General features: G+C 48.0%; 1 protein-coding gene across 1 annotated transcript; it reads left to right on the forward strand.

Annotated features, from left to right (window-relative positions):
• Positions 1 to 1060: 1060 nt before the first annotated feature.
• Positions 1061 to 21910, forward strand: LOC135919585 (uncharacterized). The gene is made up of 2 exons (XM_065453504.2): positions 1061 to 1380; positions 21459 to 21910. Exons 1-2 carry the CDS (start codon positions 1116 to 1118, stop codon positions 21791 to 21793), a joined length of 600 nt encoding a protein of 199 aa, XP_065309576.2. The 5' UTR covers positions 1061 to 1115; the 3' UTR covers positions 21794 to 21910.
• The last annotated feature ends 939 nt before the right edge of the window (positions 21911 to 22849 follow it).

Consider the following 22849-nt stretch of genomic DNA (forward strand, 5'->3'; position numbering starts at 1 on the left):
CAAGTGCGACAAATTCACACACAAGGTAGTGAGAACACGTGTTCGTAGCATTATTCATGCAATGTAAGTAAACGGTTTCAATCCAGGCGGCGTTCCCACAGTCCAGACACGTGCAACACGACAGAAGGTAATCTCAAGGGCAGCTACAGTGACGTCGAAGCACTGGGCAAGAAGACGCGAATCCGCGGTGCTTCCTTGCTCACTCTCAAAGCTGGGAAAAAACCTGTCGACCATTATTATTTTTTTTTCGGCTGTCTTCTTGGTGCACGTTTTCGAGAACGGGATCGTCGATTTGATCTCATCTGCGCCGGCTGCAATCCGATGGGGACGTAATGCGACAACGCTCGTGTACTGTATTTTGCATGCGCGTTAAAGAATCCGACGTGTTCAAAGTTGATATGGAATCCTCCACGGCGTCACCCACTGTGTTTATTGGAATAGTAGAACACCGTAAAACTCTTTTATGCCACAAGCAACATCATACTTGAACAAACTGCCTCATGAAATATTAAAGACAGAAGACGTACATGATGATGATGATGATGATGAAGCCTCAACCAATGGCAAAAAACCACTATGGGCCCACGAATCGGGTGGTAATATGATTGCCGCCCTCTCTCTAGCATTGTACGGCACTTAGGAATTCACTCCTTCTATTTCGGAGTTCGAGGTCCCATTTTATTTGTTAAAAATATACGTTCTCTGTTATTGCGTAATGCGCGTATGCAAATGCAAAGCACTTAACATTCCTTTACATTTAGTTCGATTTTACTGCTTGAGTGCTGGCATTCCATAATTCATGATTATGTACCAGCATGTTGCACTGCATAGAATTTTTGGCGGTTATTGTTGTGAACTTTATAACCGACTTCGGCTTGGCCGAAAGGTAGGCTGCAGTAAGAACAAACGTACAAAGATATAAATAAATACATAAATTTGAATTGTAGAGTGATGTGGGCGCTTTCGACCGATGTCTTCGTAACGTTCATCTGTTTCAGAAAATTTTTCTAGCGTCATGACGCTGCAGCAAGGTGGGAATACTGCGCAATCATCATTGGATGATATGGGCATAAAACGGAAAGAAGAACAAGAAGAAGAAGGCAGCCGCCTCGGCGATGGAGCGCAGCGAAGAAGAAAGCGAGTCGAAGCTTCATCAATCCACCGACGACCAGTGCATCGTCCAGTCCTCAAATGCGTCAGAAGATCCCGAAACGCCATGGAAGTACCGTCGTCACGGCAGCGACAGAATGGCCCCACAACGCACCATGCGCCTGATTCCGGTGCGGGATGACGGCAGGCTGTCAGCTTCGGGCAGCCACAGTGCGCAGTTCTCATTGGACGAGGAAAGCCTGGTGGGAACTGTGAGCGCTCCATCGGAAGGTGCGTGCGCATGTTTCCCTTATCACAGCTTGTGGTACCAGTGAAGGCAAGCGGGCCGAACAGTTTTTGATGAATTGGATGCTAGGCAGTCAGGCAGGTTATGAGAGTGGCATTTCATAAAAATTTACTCTGCGTTCCGTAATGGGCTTACAAACCTCTAAAAATGAATAGGTACCTCTGGTTCTCTCGTTTTCATGGTCGGTGATCGGACATTCACCGCCGATACAAGGGTGCCGATGCAAAGCGCGCTCTAGAGCAACCGAGCTGGGATGCCTGAGACCATCATTGTTCAGTAGCATGCATTTTGTAAGAAAAACGTAGCGTGACTGGTGAACGCAGCTCGTGAAATGTTAGGGCGCCAAGTGAAACTGTAATACAAGTTGGTAAATATGTAAGTTTGGGTACATTCAAGCGGATTCAAGTATGGGGATGAGGACGGCAAATGTGCTGCTCAAAAATAGGTACAAATTGGGTCTGTACGGGCTCGGTGACTCCAGGATAAGACTGCACGTTCCGCTTACAATATTGAGTCGGGGACAATAGTTTACCGCTTTATAAGAGTGCGAGAAACACGATATTGGGCATATGATTGCCAAAGCACGGAAGGCATTTCGTTTCACATATTTCACTTATAGAGCGAAGCCTAAGGTTTTGTTTATGTACAAATCGAGGGCTATTTTTTGATCAGCTTACTCGGGAGTTTGACGGAATAACGTTTGGCGAGGAGGATGCACTGTTAAGCACGAAGAAAACAGCTTGCAAAATAGCGGGAAAATAATAGCAAAGATAAATTGACTAACGCCGACGTTTGGAGGCCCATAAAGATCCGTTGTACATAACAAAAATGAAGGTACGCAGTCCTTCTTTATATACCAGAAAGATGGCTCTATGACAAAGGCTCTCTCGGCGATTCTGACAACTTTACGAAACAAGAGAAACAGCACCAGTGCGGTGTGGAGCAGGCAAACGCGGCATCACAAGCGCTGGCCGAGTATCACGAGAACAGGCCACATCATCTATTGCGATGCAGCAGGTATCAGTTTCAGAGATAAATTCATACCTAAGCGCTTAGTTATTCCATACTTTCTCCATACTTAGTCCATACATCCAGTCAACATCACATGTGATTAACAGGACACGGAACAAGTTACGAGAGACATACCCACGATCTTTGCACCATCTTACCGCTATATAAGCGAAGGCTGTCCATTGCTGTGCATATTGCGAAGAACATGGGTAGGAGTCTTGGCGTGAACATTAGCTTTTTTTCTTTCTTTGAAGGTTTTATGGCGCCAAGGAAACTAAGACAATGGTGCCTTAGTTGGCACCATTGCCTAGTTGCGTTAGTTCTATCTTTTTGCTCATTTTGTCAAGTGTTTGTTTCTTCTTGCTCCAGTATGAATTTCATCAGGTGCGAAGCGATGAGGCATCTTGAAGATGGTATCAAATATGCACGTATATTTTCTGCTTATAACTCACTACCACAGCTTTGAAAACGAAGGACAGCGTTCACAGAAAAATGGAGGCGTGAAGAGATCAACAACGGGTAATCAAGAGGTAACTTATTAGAGCCAATGTTTTGACAAGGGGTAGGATGAGAACTTATTCCCTTGGCAGCGTCCATACAAGGTGTTGCTTTTTATGCAAAACACTTTATTTTTGAAAAAAACTTACTCCTAGTACCCTGCCGCTTTTGTTCATATAAGCTAGTGGGCTAGGTGTACATTCACAGCAAGAAAAAAAATCAGCGATAATATTGTGAATCACCTAAAATGTGCTTATTGCCTTTTTTATGACTCATTTTGGAATACACGTTGTATTTGCGAAATGTAAACTTAAGTGTTTTAAGCGCGTGCATGCTTAGCAGAAATAGTAAAATTAGTACCCCTTCCGAGATATCCGTTCGTAAGATATGCTAAATACCCCTCAGTGATCCATTTGAGACTGTTTCCAAATGTTAGGTGGACGCTTTTCGGTAATCGTTAAAATGGAATTCATGTGTATTTCAGCACATTTTAAGGTTTCATATCTCGAAAATAGTGCTATATTGTTAAGATTTGTGCTTCCCAGATATGACTTCACTACTACTCGGCTTCAAAATTGAGCTACATGGGACCTAAATTGGTAATTTAAGGAAGTGTTACATGCTTGTAAAAATGGCTGTGGCTTAGGTAAGGTTAAGCCCAGGATGCGAAGCATACTAGCCTTTATTTTAGTTGTTGAACCACTGTTTAGCCTGGTGAACTGCTGTTGCTTGGCTATATTTGGTTCGGCTAGACGAAGAAACAACTCATGCATTACTTCTTCGCCTTCAAGAGTGGAACGCGACAGCGTTCCCGTCGACCCGCCAAGGGGTGTAAGACAATGGGCTACAGGGCAGCGACTACGCGCCCCGCATTGGACGCGGTGAGCGTCGAGCAAAGCAGCGTTCGGCGCGGCAACGAAATGTGCGCCTGAGCAAGAGACGCACGCCTTAGAAACAGCGCGTTTCTAAGGCAACACCGCATTCACTAGAGGCGCTTTTGTACCGCTTTGAAGCGTTGTACTCGTGGCTCAGTGGTAGCGTCTCCGTCCCACACTCCGGAGACCCTGGTTCGATTCCCACCCAGCCCGTCTTGCAAGAGTTGAGCCAAAGCCACTTCTCCTCTGTCGTGACGTCACGGTGTCACGTGATTTCATGGTCACCGCCGCGCCTGAGGAGCTGGGTTGAGCCCTCGTAATATGCTTCGCATAAAAGTTAAGGCGAAAGCTTGTGGGAAGGTATGGGAACGTTAAGCTCATGGGAACGCCGGCATGATGAGCGGCGTCGGAGCCAGCTGTGAAAGAAGATGACGACGAACGCGCGAGCAGTGGCACCAGCGCGTCTCTGTGCTACCACGTGGCATGTGAAATCAGGCACGCGCTAGGCACACCCTTACCGCTGCCGATGGGCGACGGCGTTCGAAGCGCGTTTTCTATGCCGATCCCGGACAACAGACCCCGACTGGTAGCGCCGCGGCGGATGAACAGCGTTTTCGACGCACGCGGCAGGCCGCATCTTCCTTTTTTATCCAGCGGCCGTGCCCTTAGTAAGCCCGAACCGTGGGGCAGGCGTGCCTTTAGGGAAGCGGGCTCGTCTCGCACCCGGGAGGCCCGGGCTCGGTTCCCACCCAGACAGAAATGTGTCAAATTTTCTTTTCAAAGCCACTAATTTACTTTGCTTACAGGGACACGCCTGAGAAATGTGACCTCAATCCGAGCATTTGTTGACGTGATTTGCGGTGTGGGCCCTTTGTCGTCACTACGCAGTTTGGACAACGTCAATGCCATAGGCACCGCCAATATAGATACCCGAGGCTTTCGCCTTAAAAAAATGGTTCGCTATCTACGCTGTGAAGATGGTCGGACGGTGAAGCTGTAAACGACACCTACAACGATTACCTATTGCTCACTGGCTTGAAATTATTCGCACGGTGACATTCACATGCACTTTACCTAGTTATTACCCTAAGATGTTTCAGTGGCCCGCGACCTTGCTTGCGCCGCTACTTGATGCACGTACAAGGACTGGACCAGAGACAAGAGAAATGCACTTAACCACACTTTCGCCGCGCCTCTTAGGCACGCTGCTCTTTAGCAGTCCTCGCTGTACGTCACCGTCCCATAGAACTGTCACAACATAAATCATTTACAAGGTGGGTTGTTCTTTTACGTACGAAAGTGTAGTAACGTCACTTCCTGCTCCCTATACTAGAGGCTTATGCAACCATATTCTTTACGGGGAAATTCCTGCGGAAAACGCTATGCGCGAAGGTGAGCTTTCTGGTTATTTTGTTTTCTCTCCCCCTCAAGGCTGGCGACGCCGCTGCCGCGGTTGAGCTCGCTGCACGCGCCTCCCGCTGATTGCTTGAGTTCTTGCCATAGACGCAACAAATGCATTGGGTGACAGAGGTATGCAGCCTTGCTCTTAGTTAGCAAATTTCTTGTAATCGGCTTCCATCTCTCAGAAATGCCATCACACACTTCATAATCTACGAAATTTTGATGAACCTTTTCTTGCTGCCAGTGTCCTCCTAGCCACGTAGTCTGTCTGCCGAAACGAAAGCCGTCCATTTATCTAAAAAGATGGTTTCGCTTGGAAGGAATTCCATGATGTATTTGGCTTTGTCTCGTGGGCGAGGAGCACAAGCAACTGCGAAAGGTGAGGGAAGGGGAAGTGCTCGCTAAGAGGAAGTGGTACGCTTTATCAACGAGTGTAGAGGTTTGCGCGAGTTGGTATATCGTGATTTCATATACGTAGCGCGCGATCGAAAATTACAAAAATAGATACGCAAGAATGCACATGTCTCTCTCTTTTTATTCTTGTTACGACTTGTGCAGTGTGTTCTAAGGAGCAGGAGTGCCCCCACAAATAGAGATGTACAACGCTGTGCCGTGATTCCGCAGCGATGCCTTATCTGATGCTATTCCTTTTCCAGGTTATTAAACTTCATCACTGGTAAGAACGACGCTCCGCCTGCGTTATCAATGTCAACGGTATGTGATAAGAGTGCCATAGAAGCGAGCTTACGGCACTGCAACAATATCGTGGTCCTAGGGTGCTATAACGTAAAGCTATTTCAAACTTTTCTATTACAATTCTGCAATCAGCCCTCCAATATTGGTCAAAAATTTTCGAGCCACCACCTACTGCGCGTGCCTGTCACGCAATGGCACGAAAACCGCGTAAACACCTCATCTTATATGAAACGTGAACACTGATTATGCATGATTAGACCAAACGAAAAAAATAATTCCTGACTTGACGCCTTTTTCGCCATTAGGGCCAAAGGCGTAGTTTGACCAATTGTTATTGGTCAAACGTTCTCGGGCTGCGCCCACTTCGCCTGTCTGTCACTGGACGCCACGAAACGTGGGAACTCACTGCGTCTAAGTGATGTGCACACGTTAAGGGCACGTTAGTATGCCGAACAAAACTGAAATATTTTTGGAGTAGCAGGAGAGCATGCCCCGTTCCGAAAAGAATAGAAGGTGGCTGTCCGCCGATCACTGTGGCACTAACTACTCCAAGCCTACGGGAAGCATGCATTTATTTGCGTATAGTGAAAAAAAATTGCGCAGCAATATCACGTTATCGAGGCCTTTCGGCAGGTATACATCACTCTGCCAACTCTTCTTCTCTAAGGATCCGTTTTAGCGCCGTTTTTGAACTTCCGTTGCACGTTGCAGCAATTTTCGACCAACATGCGCAAGATAAGTAAGCGGAAGCGGAACAATCGCACACACCGGCACCACCCTCCTCATCCGGTTATCTAGAGAGAGAAGGGAGAAGTGGTTCTTGTGGGGAAGGAGGAAAGGCTAGCGCTATCTTCTGCAACCCATGCGGGAGCACGGCTCAGCGCCATCAGGGCGGGGAAGATGGGATTAAAAGAAAGACAGGGTAGGAGGGAGAAAGGTAGAGGGTCGTCCCAGCAGCATCAGAGCAGCCCGGCCGGGAGGGCCCAGTGGGTTCGACCGGAGGAGTAGGCTGGAGGTAGACCGTATAGGAGGTGGCCCAGCAGAAGCGAAGCAGTGGCGGATCAGGAAGCCCGAGGTGGCGAGATGGCTGTTAGGCCATCCGTCTTTGTAGAAATTTGCTATAGTCTCGCCGAGAGCCCCGACGAGTCGAGGTACTCGACGACACTTAGGAAGGCTGGTAGCTGATTACGACACGGGAAGAGGATATCTTCCTGTCGTGAACATGGGAGCCCCAGGCGGTGGAACTCTTGCAGAAGTCGGCCGCGGTGCTACAGGTCAGCAGGGCAGGCCAGCAGGAGGTGCACCACAGTCTCTGGTTCACCACAAGAGGCACAGGCTGTCGAGGTGGCTTTCCCAAGGCGTTGACGGCGGGCTGCCGTCCAGTAGCAGCCAATTAGCAGTCGGAGCAGCAACGAGGCATCCCTTCATAGGAGGCCATGCTGTGGAAAAGGCCGTGGAGGCCGGCCCAGGGATACCCGTTTGCCCGGGTGGCAGGCGATGATGTGCCGGCGCAGCCTGTGTCTCGAGAAGTCTGCGGCCGTTACAGCAGGGCTGAGGGGGACGCTTGAGTGGTGGGCACTTTTTACAAGAGTGTTCGCCTCTTCATTACCCGGGATCCCCACGTGTGCCGGTAGCCAATGCAGGGATAGTGAGCATCCTGCGTCCTGAAGGGCCGTCAGTGTTGAGAGAGCAGCGCAACCCCAAGGCTAGCCCTGTCAGGGTTCTGCAGGCAAAGCAGCGCCGCTTTGTTGCAGAAGATGGCTGCCGGGGTCGCTGGTAGCTTCGCTGCAAGTAGGTCCACAGCAAGGTGGAGTCCTGCTAGCTCTGCTGCGGTAGAGCTTGCTTGACCCGGGAGACGACACAGCTTGCTCTTTTGTATGGTCGGTGCAACGCAGGCTGCTGTGGATGAGCCCGTTTCCGGTGTCACGGATCCACCGACGAAGTTTGTGAAGGTGGTCCCCAAGTCTCTCTTGGAGGAGAGAGGCTGCCGTCTGCTGTAGGGTGCATGCTGGGGAACGGTTCTTCGAGACACCTGGCATCTCCGTCGAGGTAGGGATTGGTGGGCGATGCTGTGCAGCGTTTGTAGGAGTGTCACCTATGACTTCCTTATAGAGGCCACACAGCCGTCCTATGTGTGATGCTGGCCGGGAGCCTAGGCAGGTCAGGAGTGCTTGACATTCGGCAGCATGGTGTAGGTGATCAATGTGTCGTAGCCTCTGTTGCAGGAAGAGTAATCACTCTTCTCCTTGACTCTTCCTCATTACTCTAATGAAGAGTAATGAGGGGCCAGGCACCTGCCTCAGCCAAAGTGGCGGCCACTTGTGAGGTTCGGGGAACGCCGAGACAGAGCCATATTGCTGACCGGTGCTGCAGCTCCAGTTTCCGCAGGCGGGGCGGGTGCAGCGCCACAAGAGGGAGGGCATACAGTAGCCGTGAAGTGGCTGCAGCTTCAAACAGCTGCAGGGCCCACCTGGTGGTACAGCCCTGTCCACGGGAAAGGAGCTGTGATATCACCTTGCGGGCCCGAAGTGTCTGAGCGCACATGGCCTTGGTAGCTGGCAGCCATGTCTGCCGATGGTCAATGCGCAGCCCCAGTTAGGTGACTGCCTTGCTCCATGGGATCTGGACGCCCTCCAAGGGCATCCGGGCAGCTGAGCGGTGGGCTGATGCTCTGGGATGCAGTAGCAAGGCCTCGGTCTTCCTGCCCGAGATGGTAAGGCCGATGCTGCACAAATAGGCTCTCTATAGGGCCGCACGTGCCTTGCGGATGTGTTGCGGTGGTCCGCGCACCCATACGACGACGTTGTCCGCGTAGATTGAGGACTGCACGGGGAAGTGAGGGTCGATCGGCTGGGCTGCAGACAACCGTGCCATAGCTATGTTGAAAAGGAAGGGGCTCACCACTGACCCCTGTGACACACCTTCAGCGACTGGACGAGGGGTGCTCTTCGATTGACCCACACGTACCCTGAAGGTGCGATTGTGCAGGAACGACGAGAGGAACCCCCGCAGGTTGCCACAGATGCCGAGGAGGTCCAGGCCCTGCTGGACAACTGCGTGAGGGAGGTTGTCGAAGACACCCTGTACGTCGATCAGCAAGAGCATCACGAGGTCCCCGCCGGCCTTGGCGTCCTCCAGGGTGGACACCATGTCAGCGATGTAGTCTGCAGTACACCACCGCCGCCGGAAGCCCGTCTGTTGGTCTGCCAGGAAGCCGCGAGCACGGGCCACCCATTCCAGTCGTGCCAGAGCCATGGCCTCCATCACCTTGCAGGCAGCGGAGGTGAGGGAGACGGGTCGGTAGGATGACAGTTCCCTAGCCGGTTTTCTGGCCTTAAGGATGGGTGCCACAATGGCTGTGCGCCATGCCTCTGGTACCTGCCCTGACTGCCAGATCTCATTGAAGCACTCGAGCAGGCGCTGTTGCTCGCTGGCAGCCAGGTTGCGGAGCATTTGTGGCGTTACACCGTCTGCTCCCGGTGCACTGCGGCGTTTCCCTCGCCTCAGAGCCGCCTGGAGCTCGTGCAGGGCAAGTGGCTCTTGGCAGAGGGCAGCGACCTGGCTGGACGTCCAAGCTGGGTGGATGATGTGTAGACAGGTGGGCAGCTGGGCAGGGGGTTGTCCGACCGGCAAGATGGCTGCACTCTGTGGCACGGAAGGTGCGAATCGGTCCGCCAGAAGTTCCGCGAGGGCCTCTTCGCTGATTCCTAGCGAGATGGCCACAGCGGGGACAGGTTGACGGCTCGTTCTCTTGCCGGTGAGGGACTTGAGTTGTCGCTAGGCTAGAGGGCCCCTTGAACGGTCCTTGATGCTGGTGCACAGGCTCACCCAGCTCTGGTTCCTCCTGCACCGGGCCTGTCTTCTACAGCAGGCGTCCACTCGTCTGTATTCAGTCCAGTGTTCTGCCTTCCCTGTGCGAATTGCTCTGTGCTCCGTGCGGCGCCTGGATGCACGGAGATTGAGTAGGCGGAGATCCGGGGCAGGGATGTTCGGTGGCGCAGAGCACTGAACGGTAGCCGCCTGGGCGCACTCCGCGATGGCATCTTGAAAGTCACAGCGATCGGCCACCTCACTGCAGTGCTTCCTAAACAGAGACCAGTCTATGACGTGGAAAGTTCTGGTCTTTGGCTTCCGATCCGGTTATCTACATTCACTGTGCTGGCTCGGCCCCATCGAACCTCTCTCCACTTGAGCGTGCTACTCGTCTCTTCTCAGCCAGTTAGATAAGAAAAACTGCTCAATGCAGGCAATGCTATTCGCTTTGAAAGCAAAAGAATATGACGTCCTACAAACGCTTTTCAAACAGCGCTGCAGGTTACCGCCCGATGCTTGCGTTGGTGATTACGTAAAGTTGACGTCAAGAGATTGGAATAAAGACAAATTCGAATAGTTTTACGTTATAGGGCCCCTGATGTATAAGCAGTGGAGCCGAACAATGCACGCGTTCCTTGTCCACACAAGCTCTCGCATGCCTTCATACTGCGCCTCGGTAAAGCCCAATGAAAACTCGCCAAACATCTTAACGTGCTCGTTTGGCCGCTAGGTCTTCATAGCACGAAGGACGCTCAGCAGCGTTTTTGGGGGCACCGGGCCCCCCCCCAAGATATCAAGCTGACCTACACCCAAATTTAGCTTGGTCCACCCCCAAATTTCATGTTGCCCAACTGCACATTTCACTTGTGCCGACCGGGAATTTCAAGTAGGCGCACACCGAAATTGAAGTTGGCCCACCCCTAAATTTCAGTTGGCCCACCTCCAAATTTCATGTTGACCCACCCCTCAATTTCAGTTGCTCCACGTCTACTATAAACTTTCCCGTGCATTTTCTACGGAGTGCTATGTACGTCTCTGGGCATTATCTTATTGTTTTCTTTTTTTTCTTTTGCTATAAACTGTTCTTTATCGTTTAAAGGCTACCAATCATCTACATTTACACTATCGTAGGGATTAAATTGCAAATTACGCGTCCTTGTGCAGATACAAGGCATTACACTTTTTCGCGTGACATGGCTTAGGGAGCTCGCGAAAGAATGCTTATGCTCAAAAGCATTGGCGGTAGTGAGTTTCGAACCTAGGACCCCACGCTGGGATGTCAAGTATCTTACACACTGGGCTAAACCCGCGGCTCCTAAGTAGCAGGCCTGTGCACCCTTCTTTTACACCATGATACTTGGACCAAAATTTCCATTGCCACACATTACAAAAATGCCTATTAACATTATTTAGAACTTCTACCACACATTATATTTACTTTACTGACAGTCTATATGCATTTACGTTCTAGTAACATTTGTTCATACACTGTCAAAATACTTCTTTCTTACTTTTGTATAAAGACTATCTTAAGTACACCGTTAAAAGACTTCCTTCTTACTTTTCTATAAAGCACATTTTAAATACACCGTTAAAAGACTTCCTTCTTACTTTTGTATAAATATTGTTTTAAATAAACTGTTAAAATACTTCAATCTTACTTTTGTATAAGTAATGTATTAAGTACACCGTTAAAAGACTTCCTTCTTACTCTTATATAAGGAATATTTTAAGTGCGCCGTTAAAAGAGTTCCTTCTTACTTTTGTGTAAAGAACATTTTAAATACACTGTTAAAAGACTTCCTTCTTACTTTTGAATAAAGACTCTTTTAAATACAACGTTAAAAGACTTCCTTCTTACTTTTTATAAATAATGTTTCAATAACACCGTTAAAAGACTTCCTCCTTACTTTTTTATAAATGATGTTATAGATACACCGTTAAAAGACTTCCTTCTTACTTTTGTATAAAGAACATCTTAAATACACCGTCAAAAGACTTCTTTCTTACATTTGTATAAATAATGTTTTAAGTACACCGTTAAAAGACTTCCTTGTAGGCAAGCCGGCGATCCGGTAACGAAAGGCGTTTATTCATGAGAGGGAGCGATATAAGTACACTTCAAAAGGGGTGACGTAGGCGTCACATGTTAACAGTCTGGGCGCTATCAGAATGACAGTGTGATATGGCCACATCTCCCCTTTAATGATGATAAGGTCTAGGAGTTTCATCTGGCAACGAGTATCGACAGGGTTCCCGACGCAATCTTGTGCTCCTGCGTAACTGCTGTTGTCCAGGCTGGAGGTCGTCTTCTAAAGGCTCCTGCGAGGTTGATTCTGGCTCCGGTTGAGGTGCTGTCTCTCGCAGGTGTTCTCTTGTGCGACGGATTTCATGGCCGTCTTCGGTCTTCACAATCGTAGACCTTGGCGTTGCGGCTGGCCTTAGAACAATAGCTGGAGCCCAGGTTCTCTGGAGAGTGTCGTACGTCGTTACGCGTTGTCCCGGCGTCAGCGGGGAAAGGTTCCTGGCGCTGCGGTCGTAGTGGATCTTTTGCCGGCACCGGATCGTCTGGAGACGGTCGTGGACCTCCATGCTGGGTATGGCCTCTGGCTCCAGGTGGATTGTTGGTACCGGCAGGAGGGTCCGGGTCTGCCGCCCCATGAGCCTCTGCACAGGAGACTTCAGAACTGGGTCCCTGGGGGTATTACGCCACTCAAGCAGAGCAATTTCAAAATCTGGTGTGCGAAAAGAGCACTTTTTGAGCAGCTTTTTGGCCTCCTGAACAGCTCTTTCCGCCATGCCATTAGAACGCGGGTGATATGGACTTGACGTGACATGCACAACGTCTAGTTTACTCAAAAAATCTTTGAAATCTGAGCTACTGAAGGGGGGCCCATTGTCACTATACAGCTTCTGTGGCAGCCCATGCACCGAAAAAACTTGTGCACACCAAGTCTTGAGCGCATTAGACGTGGTGTGGCGAAGTTCTCGGACTTCGAAGAAAAAGGAATAGAAGTCAACCATGACGGCGAACTCCCGACCGTCATAGTGAAACAGATCCACGCCTACGGACTCCCATGGCAGGGTCGGAACATCATGGCTCAAAAGGGGCATTTTCTGGTTTCGTGGCTGGTGCATTTGGCATACCTTGCAGGTCTTGCAAAACTGTTTAATATCTGCGGACATATTTTGCCAAAACATTACACTGCTGGCCCTCGCTTTCATCTTATCTGCTCCAGCATGCGCTGCGTGGAGGAGCTGCATGATCTCTGCCCGTTTCGATTTCGGTATAATGACCTTGTTGCTTCGGAAGACTAGCCCATCTTGTGCGTGAACTTATTCCCTGTAGGTCCAGTATGGCCTTCCCGGCTCCGGGACACCATGCTTGTGCTCCGGCCACGCCGTCTCTGCGTATTCACGGATGATGATCAGTGCCGGATCCTCGTTTGTCGCATCCCGCAAGGTTTTCAAGCGGTGTTCCGACGCTGAAACATAGTCAAGCACATTCACTTGAAACTGCTCGGTTTTTTCTTGCAGTGCCATCTTATTAGGAAACCGCGATAACGCGTCCGCTAGGAATAGCTCTTTACCCGGTTTGTATTGCAAAGTTATTGCGTAACGCTGCAAGCTGAGGCGCATTCGCTGCAAACGAAGCGGGCACTGATGCAGGGGCTTGGAGAAGATCGGTATCAAAGGCCGGTGATCCGTTTCGACGATCACGTCTGCTTGGCCGAAAATATAATCATGGAACTTCGTGCACCCATGTACTATCGCAAGCGTTTCTTTTTCAATCTGCGCATAACGCTGTTGTGCCTCTGTTAGAGATCTGGACGAGAAGGCTACGGGATGGCCGTCTTGCATCAAAACAGCCCCTACGCCCGACTGGCTAGCATCGACAGAAAGCGTGACTGCCTTCTTCGGGTCGAAGTAGGAAAGAATCGGCGCTGTTATCAGTGCCTGGCGCAGTGCTTCAAAACTGGCCTGTTGTTTTTCTGTCCAGACCCATGCGTTATCTTTTCTCAGTAGTTCTCTTAGCGGTTCCGTCAAGACAGACATGTTGGGAATGAAACGCTGTACATAGTTCGTTGTGCCGAGAAAAATTTGCAGTTGCTTACTGGTCTTAGGCTCGGGTATTTTCAGAATGTCCTGAACACGCTCCGGGTCGATGCGCAGGCCTTGCGTAGTGAGGATGTGTCCCAAGTAGCGAACCTCTGCCTGCAGGAAGGTGCATTTTTTGAGGTTGAGTCGCAGATTGTGCTCACGGCAGCGTGTCAGTACGAGTGTCAGGTTGCAGTCATGCTCATCCTTTGTCTTGCCCCAGACTAGTATATCATTCATTACAACTGCGACACCGGGTAGACCGTCTAACAAGCGATGCATTGCAGCTTGAAAAATTTCTGGGGCTGACGATATTCCAAAGGGCATTCGCAGGAAGCGATAGCGCCCGTATGGCGTACTCATAGTGCAGATTTTTGAACTTTCTTCCGTTAGCTTAATCTGCCAAAATCCCGATGCTGCATCAAGCGTAGAAAAAAAATCTTGCCCCGGACAGCCGCGGAACTATGTCTTCTAAAGTGGGCATGGGGTAATTTTCTCGAAGCAACTGTTTGTTCAGGGCGGTTGGATCGAGGCAAATACGCACTTTTTCTTTTTTCACCACGGTTACCATGTGGCTGTGGTGAAAAAAGAAAAAGTGCGTATTTGCCTCGATCCAACCGCCCTGAACAAACAGTTGCTTCGAGAAAATGGTCTTGCTCTTCGGGGGCGTGGGTTCGAATCCCACCGCTGTCACCATGTGGCTAGACCATTCGGTTGGTTCATTTACCTTTGTAATGACGCCCTGCTGCTCCATGCGCTGCAGTTCTGCCAGAACTTTGTCTTGCAGGGCGATGGGGACCCTCCTAGCAGGCACGACGGTTCCCGCGCTGCCGGGTTTCAGCTTCATCGAGTACTCCACGCCTTTCAGTTGTCCTAGCCCGCTGAAAACATCTGCGAAAGGTTGGGCTGGGCGATATAGTTCTTCACTGTAGACTTTCTGTATGAGGTATATGAACCCCAGGCGTTATGCGACTGCCCCGCTGAGCGTGACTGGAACATCGTGCTCGACGACGAAAAATTGTTCTTCACATTTTTTATTGTTAGCGTAAAGCAGAAGCTTGATTTTTGCTTGTGCCGTAGTCCTGTGACCAAAGAACGCTGTTAGAGTCACCTTGCAGGCTTCCTTTGGCTTAGCAGGTAACCTTTCCAGCTCGTTTTTGGAGATAACGCAACAGTTCGCTCCTGTGTCCAGTTTGCACGTGACAGGTTGGCCTTCGATGTAAACTGTTGCTGTCCATTTATCAACTTTACTTACCTTACTTACCTTACTTTACTTATCCTTACTTTTTATAAATGTTTTAAATACACCGTTGAAAGGCTCCCTTCTTAATTTTGGATAAATAATATTTTAAATACACCGTTAAAATAGTTCCTTCTTATCAATCAATCAATCAATCAATCAATCAATCAATCAATCAATCAATCAATCAATCAATCAATCAATCAATCAATCAATCAATCAATCAATCAATCAATCAATCAATCAATCAATCAATCAATCAATATTTATTTTTGACGAAATCAAATACAAGATGGGTGTAAGTACACATTCGGAGGTCCCGAAGTAACAACTGTCGGGGGGACCTCCTAACAAGACATGAAAAAAGGATAATAGGATCGTGGCAAACAGTGAGTCATGTCATATAATATACAATTTCTACATCATCATCGGAAATAAGCGGTAAGAGAGACAAGAAAATCTACTAAAAATATCACAAGTATATTCATACAGTTAAAAAGAATAAAAATAATTGAAGAAATCTTAAAAATAGCTTGCAAAAATTCAAACGAGAATAAATGGCACGTAAAGCTAACAACGAGGAGATGTATCAATTATAGGCGAAATTCATTAACTCGGTAATTGAACACTACATTGCGTAATGGTAAAGCGAACAAAATCTAATTCTCGGTTCGTCAAATTATACTACGCGTCAGATAAAGTGTTCATGAAATGCTCCTTCCTTCTACGCTTGAGTGATAATAATGTAGATGTCTTCATATCAGATGGTATTGAATTCCAAACAGAAATGCCTGTGAACGCGACGGTAAATTTCCCATAATTAGTTCTTGCTTTTGGAAGGAGAAGATTGAGTTGTGCTGAAAATCTTCTGTTGTTATTATTGATGAGGCTAGAGTGAGCGAAACCTGGCATATTAAACTCGGTATTTATAAGGCAAAACATAAGTAGAGACAGCTTATGATTAAATAACATGCGTAAAGGTAAAACCTTTAGGGAAAGGAATATGGGAGCAGAGGGAGATGTATGCGATTGGAATGCAATCAATCGTAATGCCTGCTTTTGCAAAATGTCTAGCTGATGAAGATGTGTGGCATATGTATTACCCCAAGATGAGAGGCAGTATGAGAGATGACTGTGTGTATACGCGTAATATAAAGACATGAGAATGGTTTGCTGAAAAAAAAGAGTGAGTTTTTATGGTGATGTAAATACCGAATGAGATTTTTTGAATAAGTGATTGAATATGGCACTGGAACTTTAGGTTCTCATCTAGCACTACACCAAGAAATTTAGCAGACGCGGATCTTACAAATACATTATTACTTAGAGACACTACAATGGAGTCAATGTGCAAAGTTTTTGAAGAATGGAATACCATAAATGTTGTCTTAGGTCGGTTAATGGTTAGCTTGTTTTTTACACACCATGAATGAACATTCGCTAGGCCAGCGTTAAGTTTATCCTGCAATGCGAATAAATTTTTATCAGATGCCAAAATAGCGGTGTCACCCGCATAAAGAAGGCAGTGCGCATGCGTTAATTTTTCTGGCAAGTCATTAATGAATATTAGAAATAAAAGTGGCCCAAGTATTGATCCCTGAGGGACGCCTGTATCTACAGTTTTTGATGAGAAGACACCAATAAATTCGACTATGTATTGTCGGTCAATTAGGCAGTTGCGAATTAGTTGTAAAGGTGGCTATTTGTAAAGGCTATTCGCAAAGGCTATTTGTAAAGTATGCCGTTAAAAGACTTCCTTCTTACTTTTGTGTAAAGAATATTTTAAGTACAACGTTAACGTGTCTTCTTCCAGCTTTTGTCTAAATATCAACTTTAGTAGTCCGTCAAAAGGCTCGATCGTTACTCTAGTGTACATAATTCTTTATTATACATCATCAAAATATTTTTCTTTTTTGAAGGACATATATCTTCAGTACGTCGACAGCTCCTACCGTGTGCCAAAAAATATTTAGACTGAGAAATAACCTGAGAGTTTTTGATTAATTTTTCTAACGCACATTAATACGGATATATTACATACTCGGGAATCAGGGTGTTTATCTTGAATCACAGTTCCAATCCAAGTCGCTGGTGGATTGTTGACGGAGTTCCACTAAAATGTTTAAAGAAATATGTTCGTAAACACTTAGAACTAATCTCTCTAAAGGTTCTACTGGGGTACGTGAACGTGTGGTGACGTCAGCACACTTCGAGAAAATTTGCTTGCGCTATGCCACCGGACCGGTGTGATAGCGGAGTACTGTGCAGACCGCGCACCAGCTACACACCTTTAACCCGGCCTTGGGGCTGGTTAATTAAGGCCGATTTACGTTTGAGCCGTGACACCGCCCGCGTGCCGCACGCGTATGGCCGTGCGAAAAAAATGCACATTTCGCACACTGGTTCACAAATCTTGGTATACACTGAGCTCGCACATCCAGTGTAAACCGAAATGCGTGTACCAGTCTGCGAAATGTGCAAATTTTCACCCGACCACATGTGTGCGGGCAGACGGGTGGTGTGGCGTGGGGCTAGAGCGTAAATCAGCCCATACCACGCACTGCTATTGCAAGGCCACCAATCGGCTTTGCAACGAGATAATCAGGTCAGTGCAATCCGCGATATAAATAGTGCGCGCTAAGCTGGAACATATATGCAGAGTGGCGTCACGATATTTGTTAAAAAGAAGAAAAAGAGCTGAAACTCAGCGTAACATGGCGCTGGAAGGTTGCTGCTAAAATATCCAAAAGACTGCAATATACAGCTGCTGCTGAGTGAGAGCGAGTGTTGACCCGAAATATCGCACAGGTCGAATACAAAGAAAAGCTGGACTTTTTGCAAGCAACACCTTTTTTGTGAAAAAAGAAGAATGAAATTATCGTAATTGTACAAAAAATGCAGCTTTGTTCGCGTACCAATTCGCACGCTTTCCTCCCTGACTCCTATCGACGGCTTCTGCACGTGAAAGGAAACCAACGGGACGGTGTATCAAAGCGAAGGCAAATTAACTATATCAGTTGATCTGTTTTTAGGCGATGGTTGCTTCCTGTCTGAGAAAACAGATCGAAAATGGATAATTATGCACTGTTAACGTTCAGTGCATTCGCTCTACAACACGACGATAGAATTCTTAGCTCCGACAAGGTTGTACGGTTCCCTTACACGATATCCGTAATAATGACATTCTGGGTGCCAAGAGCTAGGATATCAAAGGTCATGCTTTTGCCGTGCTTCGGGCGTCTGAAAACCGGTTAGCGTCATAGCCGCCACTCTTTGGTGATCTATTGAACGAAAAAAGCACTATTACAATAGATTTCAGCGCAATTTAGCGCTGGGCGCCATGAAGCAAATTTTTGTCTTTGAAAGCGACAAGTACTAAAGGATGTTTTTGCGCAAAATAGAATAACAACGTAATTTCCCTATATGGTCTTATTTTTCTATTTTTATTGCATTTGGAGAAACAAGTCGGTTCTCAGAACAATAATTTTCTCGAAGGATACCATTATACAGCCCCTAAATGCACAAAAAAAGTAAACCGGCTGTCATGTCAAGTTCGTTTTCAACCTCGGCCATCCCCTTCTGGGAACTGGACTCCTCCCTTTGAGCGCATTTCCCAGAAGGGGATGCGCACACAAAGGCCCGCCGCACCTATCACCGAGAGGCGATGAATGTCTAGGTCTCAGTCAACCTTCGCAAGGTAGGGGGGGGGGGGGGGGGTGAGCGCATGGTTCGACGTATAGAGGAGCTTTAGTTTGGCTGTGGTCAAAGTGAAGCGGGTGGAAGGAAATGATGTTACATGCCTCTCTCGCCCATGCGCACAAATTTGCCAGCGGTCCGAGTCGAGGAAAGGAAGGAGACCATCGCCATCGCGGTCAGTTCCTTTGCGAAGCGGACGTGGTACAGTGGTGTTTGGCCGCGTATTGTAGCAGCAATCTATCTATCTATCTATCTATCTATCTATCTATCTATCTATCTATCTATCTATCTATCTATCTATCTATCTATCTATCTATCTATCTATCTATCTATCTATCTATCTATCTATCTATCTATCTATCTATCTATCTATCTATCTATCTATCTATCTATCTATCTATCTATCTATCTATCTATCTATCTATCTATCTATCTATCTATATATATATATATATATATATATATATATATATATATATATATATATATATATATATATAATGTAGTGGGTAATTTTCATATGGCACTGTGCGGACTGCCACCGCTGCGGCGCGAGACACGAGCTCGGGCTGTTGATGCGAAGCGCTAGGACTCGTGATCTAGAGTTACCTGCGATCCCTCGAACGAGCTGCAATAAACCCCATTTCATTTGGTGGAGCTGCGGGGTAACCTTGAAAACTGGAACTCCGAAGCCGGACGCTACCGACTGCTGCGACCATGCCTGACGAAACGACCCAGGAAGATGCACCACAGCCTCCGACGGTCATCGTTTCCGGTGCATTGCGCCAGCGTGATCCTGCCATCTTTAGCGGCACCGATGATCATGACGTGGAGGATTGGTTGTCATCCTACGAAAGGGTGAGCCAGCATAACAAGTGGGACGACGTCACCAAGTTGCACAACGTGCTGTTTTACTTGACCGGCGTCGCGAACCTCTGGTTCCGAAACCACGAACACAATTCCACAACGTGGAGCAGATTCAAGACAAGTTTCACAGAAGTGTTCGGGCGCCCCACTGTGCGCAAGCTTCGCGCAGAACAACGCTTACGGGGGCGCGCGCAACATCACGGTGAAACGTTCACAAGTTACATAGAAGATGTCATTGACATGTGTAAGCGCGTGAATCCGTCAATGGCGGAACAGGACAAGATAAAACACATTATGAAAGGCATTGATGAGAACGCATTTCAGATTTCGTTAGCGAAGGATCCGCGTACCGTGGCCGAAGTTATCCATTTGTGCCAATGTTTTGACGAGCTACGGAAACAACGCATCTTAGCTCGGCGCCCACCGCCTACGGAAGATTCGTTAGCAGCATTGGTTATTGGCAACAACCACACAACTTTGCTGACGCAAATAAAAGAATTTGTGCGCGAGGAGGTCGCGCGACAGCTCTCGATTTTGCCGACCACGGAGAAGCCTTCTCAATATTTGGCTCCAGCGATCCGACAGGTAATTCAAGAGCAAGTGACCGACGCTCTTCCACCTCCGTGTCAGCCGGCTCCCGTGGCCGCGCCTCTGACATATGCCGAAGCCGCTGCACGGGCGCCTCGTCTGCCGGGATTCTCTCCTCCGCCTTCAGCGCCTCTCCAGCCAGTGTTCTCTCATCCGCCTTCGCCTCGCCAGCAGGTGGCTCCCTTTTTCAGCGCACAGCAGCAAGGCACAAATCCTTGGCGCACTCCTGACAACCGCCCAATATGCTATGCCTGCGGTACACAGGGATATGTAGCGCGCTTCTGCCGCCGGCGCTTGCAGGCCTTCGTGGGCACCGCGCGACCACCCAGCTCCGGCTTCCGACCATTCCGTATGCCTCAGCGACCACCACTGGAAGTCTACGCTGCTGATGACATTCTTACATTTTACATTACATTACATTTTCTTGGAAGAGTAGCCTTGCGTTTCCTTTGTTACGGCCTCTGTAGCTGGGTACCCGCACTTTGAATTTGTGCAAGCCAGTTTTGTAGAGAATTGACAAATTTTGTATGTCCGTAGCAGCGAAGCAAAGGCTGCTGTCCACAGTGGTCGACGTTTAAGGCGCCAACGGCAGTCGGCTAATGTGGGCCGATAGTCTCAACGCCTTCAAGCCCTTTGTACATAAGTGTCCACGCAAGGATAGTGCATCAACAGCGCAATCACGAAAGAAAATAATGGTTAACAGATCTTGCGCACATTTTGAGACTTTCCCAATTGGACCTGCGCAGCGAATTTGCATAACGCGTGCAATGTGTGTCAGTAAAAAGAGTTGGAAATCGGGGTGTTTGCTCCCGGTGCCAGTTGGACATGATTTGGGCAGTTTCCCTTCTTCTATGGTTTATGACCAAGTTTTACGTGCAGCTAATGCATATTTAAAGCGTATGAATGAGGAATTTCCAAGTATGCTGGTATTACATGATTGGGGCTCTTGTATTTTGCGTAGCTGTCGAGTGTTCTCGCTTAAGTTCAGTATATCCATATTCTGTAAACTTCGCAAAACACTAAAGGATTCCAAACTCCTAATCGGTTGTGCAGCAGTACGGTTTTTATTCATTTAAAGGATGAAAAAGACGGGTTGAAACTAAATTTTAATGGAGTGATCAATTCACTCCGGAAGTGGTTAATGAAAGATGTGTCCGACGCATCGTGGACTTGCCCACGTGATCAGAAGTATTCAAAGACTTTGCTAAGACACAACACAAAGAACATCACCGAAAAAAGAATGTTTTAAGGAAATTGAGAGAACATCTTCGTCATGCAGGTGAATGGCCACGGCCGCGTAAGCCATCGGCGTACTACCTCTGCATGCAGCGCTGCACCATCCTGGCCACTATGTGTCTAGTGATCCTGGCCTTCGGCGCGGTGATTACGGGCGTCTCGAAGAAGAAGAGCCACCACGCCCTGTTCTATATCGAGGTGCGGCACACGACAGAACGTACCGAGGCGACGGTGGCACCCGATCACACGGTTGTCAAAGGAGGCGACCGCCGCAGGGCGCTCAACTACGACACGACCGAGGGCAACGACACCGTGCCGGGTGGCATGCCTCTATTGCGAAACGAGACGAGGCTCGACGTGGACGAGGAAAGCGAGTAGATCCGTCGGCTGCCATTAAAGCCTTCAAAACTGCTCAGCCGATACGCCATATCTCTGCTCGAAAATCTGTCCGAAGGTCCTTAGGTCTTTGAATAAATTGCACATTTATTAGGAGAAGTGTCTCCGTTGATGTTCGACGTAATAATAAAGTGCGAAAGCTCAAGGCGCTTTCCTTCCTACATCGCCGTGGCTAACGTCTAGACCACAGCCCGCTAGTAAGGACATGGGAAAACACTAAAAGAAAGAAAGTTCTTGTTTTGATGTCGCTGTGATACAGTATAGCCTTTTCAGCAAGCCTATGAAGATTATTCAGACAGGATGCTTATTGAGACAGTAAGGCATAGTATAAGTGTTGAGGTAAACAAAATTTTTACAGTCTGACATCCAGGACGTACGGCTTATAACTGCCGAAAGTGCCGATGCATTCCATTCTATCAATACATGTGCACCTGATAAAATCAAATTTTAGCAGATGAGCCTTTGAATACTTGCATAGCATAAATATTAAATACTGTACACTAATCAATCTGGCTGGTAAGGAACCTTTTATAGGCCTCTTTGTAGTGTCTCTGTGCCTACCAAAGCGATGCTGCCGTACGGCGAAGAAGTGTTTTCAAAAATGCAGCAAGACTAATATAACACAACTGTTTTGTCGTTCAATACTGCAATGGGTAATCGTAGTCCTTCATCGCTGAAGCAATTGTCATATGTGCGCAAGGAGTGCCTGCAGTGCGTTGCCGTGAGATGGCGCTATTCAGGGCACGAAGATAGAATAAACTTTATTGTCCAATGAATAGGGTGATCTACCAACACAACCTAGATTTTACAAGGCCTACGCATCACCTCCTCGTCCAGCGCCTACGTCACTGCTAAGAGATGGCCGAGCTACCGCGATGGCTACCACCGCAGCATATTGACATGGCGCCACCTAGGAGCAGGCTAACTAACCAGCAGAACGTAGTAGCAGTTCCCGTTCAAAGATGTTATTGCCGGCTACTGCGGCATCCTTGACTTGGCTCTTACATGGCTATTCTCTCGTGGCTTCGGCTAGTAGGC

The sequence above is a fragment of the Dermacentor albipictus genome, chromosome 8 (assembly GCF_038994185.2).
Source record: "Dermacentor albipictus isolate Rhodes 1998 colony chromosome 8, USDA_Dalb.pri_finalv2, whole genome shotgun sequence".
Lineage (NCBI taxonomy): Eukaryota > Metazoa > Arthropoda > Arachnida > Ixodida > Ixodidae > Dermacentor > Dermacentor albipictus.

Bases quoted from the DNA above. Each gene is read 5' to 3' on its own strand.
- LOC135919585 (XM_065453504.2), top strand. From the start codon at position 1,116: ATGGAGCGCAGCGAAGAAGAAAGCGAGTCGAAGCTTCATCAATCCACC. The intron at 1,381-21,458 runs GTGCGTGCGCAT...TTCGTCATGCAG, and splicing joins TGTGAGCGCTCCATCGGAAG to GTGAATGGCCACGGCCGCGT.